This window comes from Thamnophis elegans, chromosome 8 (assembly GCF_009769535.1).
Source record: "Thamnophis elegans isolate rThaEle1 chromosome 8, rThaEle1.pri, whole genome shotgun sequence".
NCBI classification, from domain to species: Eukaryota; Metazoa; Chordata; class Lepidosauria; order Squamata; family Colubridae; genus Thamnophis; species Thamnophis elegans.
The window spans coordinates 4,689,678-4,696,442 of record NC_045548.1 but is presented as its reverse complement, the minus strand read 5'-3'; the positions used below and the strand labels follow the sequence as shown (position 1 = coordinate 4,696,442).

General features: G+C 49.1%; 1 protein-coding gene across 1 annotated transcript in view; it reads left to right on the top strand.

Annotated features, from left to right (window-relative positions):
- Positions 1–813: 813 nt before the first annotated feature.
- Positions 814–6,765, top strand: part of LOC116512823 (solute carrier family 22 member 23-like) — a 125,093-nt gene continuing 119,141 nt past the window's right edge. Inside the window, exon 1 of the mRNA XM_032223509.1 lies at positions 814–2,020. Coding sequence (XP_032079400.1) covers positions 1,457–2,020 — 564 coding nt within the window. The 5' untranslated portion in view covers positions 814–1,456. The remainder of the gene's footprint in view (positions 2,021–6,765) is intronic.

Sequence of the window (6,765 nt, the reverse complement as noted above, 5' to 3'; positions counted from 1 at the left end):
TCCATCCTTCCGAGGTGGGTGAAATGAGGACCCGGATTGTTGTTGGGGGCAATAGGCTGACTCTGTAAACCGCTTAGAGAGGGCTGAAAGCCCTATGAAGCGGTATATAAGTCTAATTAATAAATAAATACATAATAAATGAATAAATAAATAAATATAAATCACCATTACTGTGGAACCAGTGGGCGGTTAGAAAATTTTACTACTAACAGAGATACAAAAATGGGCGGTAGGTATAGAAAGGTTGACTACCCCTGGGTTAAGCAATAAAACAACGACTCCCAGGTTACAAATACCTTAAGCTTCACAAGGTGTTCCGCCCTCCAAAACCCAACCGAGCCACGCCGCAGCTTAGCGTAACCCAAGATCCTCGCTGTTGCGCCCGACCTATTTTCTGCCCAGACGCTGCCTAGCCAAGCCAAGCCGTGTCTCTCTCTCTCTCTCTCTCTCTCTCCCTCCCTCCCTCCCCCTCTCTCTCTCTCTCTCTCTCTCTCTTTTCCTGGCACTCGCCCCAAAGATTGGCCGGCCTGCCTGGAAACCCTCCCTCCTGTCGTGGTGCCAAGCCGATCCGATGTCTGGTGGTGGTGGTGGTGGGGGCGTCGCGATCGCCTCCTGCAGGGGGAGCCGGGCGGCCGCAAGAGGTTCAATACGGCAGGAGGAGGAAGAGGAGGAGGAGGAGGAAGAGGAGAGGCGGCCACAGCAGCAGCAGCGGCAGCAGCAGCAGGTGCGGCGGCGGCTGCAGTCGTTACCTTTACCTCCGGGAACCTCCGGGAGAGGAGGAGGAGACGGAGGCGGGGAGCTGGCTCAGGGGGAGGGCTGGGCTTCCAGGTAGGGAGCCAAGCGGAGGAGCGGGAGGAAGAGAGACAGAGGGAGGCAGGCAAGACGCCGCCACCGCCGCCCCCCCCCCCCAACCCCCGACTGGAGAAAGGAGGCGATCCGCAGCCGCGAGAGGAGCGGATCCCGCGCTGGCTGGGCGCAGCGAATGCGGCTCCTTCCGACGCTCCGCCCGCTCGAGCCTCGGCGAAGGGATCTCGTTCGTTCGTCCGCCCGCCCGCCCCACCGGCGTGCTTAATCGGCGGTAGCTCGGGCTGGCTAGGGACCCGCACCGCGACCAGAAGGAGATCTTTGAGACCCGATTTCTCTCCGTAGACCCGGCGGGCACGGCACCCGCGTGTCCGGGAAGAAGCGAAGGAGACGCGGGGAGGTTTTGTAGGGCAACGTGGGAAGGGGAGCGCTGGGTGTGGCGGCCGAGGCGGGCTTGGGGAAGGAGGCGAAGCCAAGGGGGGCGTCTGAGAGCGGCCGGTCCCCTATGCGCGGCTCAGCCGAGGCTCCCGCAGCCCAGCCTTCCGTCCGGCTTCCCAGCCCGCGGATCGTGGCCCGGGCGCCGCCTCCCCGGCTCCCCTCTATGTAAGCTCGCCTTCCCTCCTCCTCCTCCTCCTCCTCCTGCTGCGGCTGGATGGCGCTTGAGCGGCGCCGAGAGGAGGGCGGCGGAGGGGGCCGACCCCTCCCCGAAGAAAACGGCTCTTTGCCGGCCGGGGAGGCGGACCCGGCAGCCCCGGCCGCCCCTCCTGCGGGGGGTCTCCCGGCGGAGATCCAGAGCCTGCCTCTTCCCACGCCTCCCTCCGGCTCCTGCAGCCCCCTGCTTCTGGATTACGACGGCTCCGTGCTGCCCTTCCTGGGGCGCCTGGGCGGCGGGCATCAGAAAGCCCTCATCTTCCTCACCTGGATCCCGGCGCTTTTCATCGGCTTCAGCCAGTTCTCGGACAGTTTCCTCTTGGTGCATCCCATCTCTTGGTGCAAGGGGACGGATGGGAAGGGCAACTGGAGCGAGTTCCCCCCGCAGCCGCCCCCCAGGGGTCTCACCACCAGCCCCAGCTACAACCACAGCAGCAGCTACAGTAGGGGCATCCTGGCCGCCCCGGAGCTGCCCACCCCCGAGGGGAAAAATGACAGTTACTGCCACTGCAGTGAGAGGTACCACCGGATCCCTGCGGGCCTACAGCAGAATATCGTCAGCAAGGTAAGAGCAATGGAGGTGGTGCAGAGTGGGAAAGCCCCCCTTGCCTCTCCTCCAGGGGCAGAATGGGTGGTTTGGGTCTATTGGCCTCTCTCTGGCAGAAACAGGAAAGCAGGAAAGGTGGCATCTTACTTACTACCGCCTACTGCCAATTACCTCCACTAGACCCATATGATCCCATAGATTAGGCCTCCTCCGAATTCCATCATCCAGCCAGTGTAGACTGGCAACTACCCGGAGGAGAGCCTTCTCGGTGGCTGCTCCGACCCTCTGGAACGAACTCCCCGTGGAGACTCGGACCCTCACCACCCTCCAGTCCTTCCGCGCTGCCCTAAAGATCTGGCTGTCCCAGCTGGCCTGGGGTTAAAGACCCTAACCCCTACTCGAATTGTGTGACTGTTGTGTTTTTAAATGATGTAGTGTCTTTGTTGTAAAATGTTTGTCCTTTCCCCCCCCCCCCACTTTTTGAACTGCGAGCCGCCCTGAGTCCCCCCAGGGAAAAGGGCGGCATACAAATAAAGGGAAAATGATAAATGATAAATGATATCTGGGGCGGGGTGGAGGAGAAGTGGACCTTGCAACTTCTGATGAAGTTCTCTGCAGTCCACCTTAGCTGAATGGATGAGATCATGTGTGGCTTCAGTTCTTTGAATGCAGTTCTTGAGTGGAGGTGCTCAGAGGGGGGTGGGGCGGGTTCTGGTCCTGCAAAGGCTTAAATGTGTCCCTGCGCTTGAGAAGGCTCCACAGCAGGAAGTGGGAGGTGGGTGGGTGAGGTTTGGCACAGGACCAGGGCATTTTTCGTTTCTAAATACCTCTGCCTGGACAGGGATGTGTCATCATGTAACACTGACTACATTAGTAGTAGATTAATATCAGCCAGTGGTTCTCCGTGACCCGTCAAAACCGCGGTAGACAAAAGCGCGCTCGACGAAAGCGCGTACCTGACGTCATCAGCAGCGCGACGAAAAAAATTAAAAATAAATTAAGTTGAAATTAAAATAAAATTAAAGCAAGCCGATTCACATAAAGGTAAGGGTTAGGTTGAGGGTTAGGGTTAGGGTTAGGTTTAGAGTGTTAGGGTTACGTTTAGCGTTAGGTTAAGGGTTAGCGTTAGGTTTAGCGTTAGGTTAGGGGTTAGGTTTAGGGTTAGGTTTAGGGTTAGGTTTAGGGTTAGGTTTGGGGGGGTTAGGGTAAGGTTTTCGCTTTAATTTTAAATTTACCGCTCACAGCGCGATGTTTTCGTCGCGCTGTGATGACGTCACGTACGCGCTTTCGTCGAGCGCGCTTTAGTCTACCGCAGTTTTGTGGTGGAACCGTGGTTCTCAACCTGTGGTCAGCGGGGTGGGATGTTTGCGTGATGTCATCACAGGGGATTTGCAAAGTCTTGAAGAAATACTATGGTTTAACTCTTGAGTTAAGTCTTGGGGGGGTCCGTGGACATGGTCCGTGGCCACAAAAAAATATTTAAAGGGGTCAGTGGTGAAGAAAAGGTTGGCAAAAGCTGTTCAACCACATTTTCACCTACCTCGTGTGAATTCAGCTCCTTGTAGTTAAACGGTTAGTATGTCAGGTGAACCCAGAAAAATTGGGTTAATGGAATAGCTGTGGCTAAATTAATGTTGGTAATTAAGCTGTACAAAAGCAGGCTGTTTGTATGGGAGTGAGGATTATGAGCCGTGATATTTCTTCAGCTGCTTTTCAAACACATTATTGACACGAACGTAATAAAGAATGTTTGCTCGTTTTGGATGGTTCCCCCCCCCCCCGGAAAAAAAAAAAACTTCTGTTACTTGTGTTTGAACTGTATTCTTATAATAACTTTCCTTTTTCAGGGATAACCCTCCTCCTAAGGCAGTGTTTCTCAACCTTGGCAACTTGAAGATGTCCGGACTTCAACTCCCAGAATTCCCCAGCCAGCATTCGCGAATGCTGGCTGGGGAATTCTGGGAGTTGAAGTCCGGACATCTTCAAGTTGCCAAGGTTGAGAAACACTGTCCTAAGGCTATCCTTTGCTCTGATGACTAAAGTGAAAGAATCTCTTGTTACCTTGGAATTCTTTAAGTCAGTGAGATACGAGCGTATATTTTTCACAATCCTTTTATAACTTATCCTGTTTTAGATTTTTAAGTTAAGAATGCACAAAAAAATCCCACCTATTTTTCCTTTCTTGGCAAAATCAATAATAGTTTCTAAGTGAAGCTCCTATGATAAGGAGGTGCTTTTTAATAGTGCTGTGAAACAAAATCATAAATGAAATTCTGGATTCTCAGTGGCGTCATTCAGACAAACCAGGTGACCCATAAGCTGGGTCTGCCTGCCCAGCTTCTAGACAAAGATCCCAGTGTGTGCATTTTTCACCTGGGAATTTTGCTTGTCCCACTTCATAAGTACTTTTGCCATGTGACGATGATATATATTTCTTGGTGAAAAGCAGGTTGACACAAAGGAAGCTTAAAACACAAAGGGACAGAGTTGCTAGCTTTAGACTACAAATTCTAACCTTTCACTTAATGAAGAAGGAAAGGTGTCATTGAATTGGCTGGTACGCTGTCATAGTATGCTAATTCTTAATGTGATTTGATAGGATACTGTGAACCAGTCATATTTTATCAACATTTATTTATTTTTTTGTTAAATTTATTTTTTTGTTAAATTTCTAGGCCGCCCAATCCCGGAGGTCTCCGGGGGGCTTACAAAGAAAGAAAAATAAAAGAAAAATAAAAGAATAATTTAAAAATTCCCAACACGCATACATTTCTAATCAGGGCTGGACCTTTACAATGAGGTCAACAGCCCCAGGCCTGCCGGAACAGCCAGGTTTTAACAGCTTTTCTGAAGGCCATGAGAGTGGGTAAGGTCCGGACCTCTGGGGGTAGCTGGTTCCACAGGAACCAACATGAATTTATAAATAGCCGTTACTAGTTTAACAAACCATGGTTAAAGCCAAATAGAATTTGACATGATCAACCCTAGTCAGTGGATGGATGGATGGATGGATGGAGCCAGCTAGAGATATATTGACTACTTCAATATGAGAATGAAGGTTTTGGTCAAAGACACCAAGAAATTGGTGTTCCAAAATTACAGCATAACAATTTCGCTATAATTCTTGATGCTAATTCGGTATAATCTCTGATATGAATAAATGCTAGATTTATTTGGGACTTTTAATCATCATATTATGCAGAAGAGTAGGAATCACAAATAGGAATGGTGCTCTTAAGGGTGGAATTGCAGTATAATCTTTTGCTGCAGGAGCCCATTCTAAATATTTAGAATGCAATTCCTCACTTGCTTCCTTTAACAGTTGGTTCTTTTTTTTCTTGGGGAAGAGAGAGATAGCTGTTTTTGGTGTTTTGCATCTTCTCTAGCCTCTGGCATCTAAATTGAGCCAGATCTGTGTAGTATACTTGGATTGCAGATTAATTAGGGAATCCCAAAGCTATAGGTTAAGAGTAGAAAGTTAAAAAAAAATCCAAGGAAAGGCAGTGGCAAACCACTTCCAAATTGTTTCTAAGAAGCTGCATGAAGATGCCATGAAGTCATCAAGGAGTCATGTTCACCTCAAGAGAGAGTCTCTCCCTGACTTTCCAGCATGACTCAAATAAACAACTACGCTGTAAAATGAAACTGTTCATCCTGAATGTACTGTAGTTCGCTTAATCCCCAAACACCGAAGCTCAGCAAAATGCAATCCTTCTGGGAACCGTGTTAGAATTAACTGCCCGGTGGTTTAAGCTAATCAAGGGAGTGCATTCTTGCTTTATCTTGCAACTTTCATTGCCGGGTGATTAAATATTGCTTCAATTCCTCTTGAAAATGGTAGAGAACCTACCTTAGTTTATTTTTAAGAGGAGCAACAATGATAGGCAAAACAGGGTATCTAGTCCGAGTGTGGTTTGCTTTAGCTGTTACGTTCTTAATCTATTAACTGTGGTTAGGAATTCACTTGTTAAAGAAATTGAATATATTGGAAGGTAATAGAAGTAAACTGAAGGGAGGAGTTGAGCGAAAGAAGAAGGAGGGTGGAGAGGGTGAGAGAGAGGAGGAGGAGAAGGAAGGGAGGAAATGGATGAAGAGAGGGAGTGATAGAGGGGGAGGGGAAGTAGGTAGTAGAGGGGTATGTAAGAAGGAAGAATGAAAGTTGGAGGGGGTTGAAAGAGGGTGTATGGTGGGCCAAGGTGGTATATTGGGTTTGTATTGTAGGGGGCATTTTCTATATAAGTGAAGGCTGTGTTTATTACTCAATGTTACATGCTCCGGTTATGCACAGTAAACATGTGATTGTATAGAATGAAATGGAAATAAAAAATATTATGTAAGACTTGTTAAAGAAATTATAGAGTTACCCCACTTGCAAAAATGTGACTCCTGAGGGCATACAATAATAAAAATGAGATGAGTGTCCCCTGCAACAGAAGAACTGAAAATCAATGAAGGCTATAAATCCACAGTTGGGGCCCATCGACATATATTTCACCACCCAAGATGGACTCAGCTAACATCCCGGATCAACAACTGAGGAAACAGTGTGTCCTCGAAGCCTTCTTGAAGACTAACGGACTTGGGGACAATCAAATCTTGAACAGAAGGTGGGAGAGATTGTTCCATAGGGCCGGCACCATAGCAGAAATGACAGATTCTCCTAAATCCCATCAGACGACATTGTCCAAGGAAGAGACCAGGACACACCATTCTGTTGGACTTTTAGAAGAAGCCCATCACTCAAAATTGTGGTTTATTTTCTT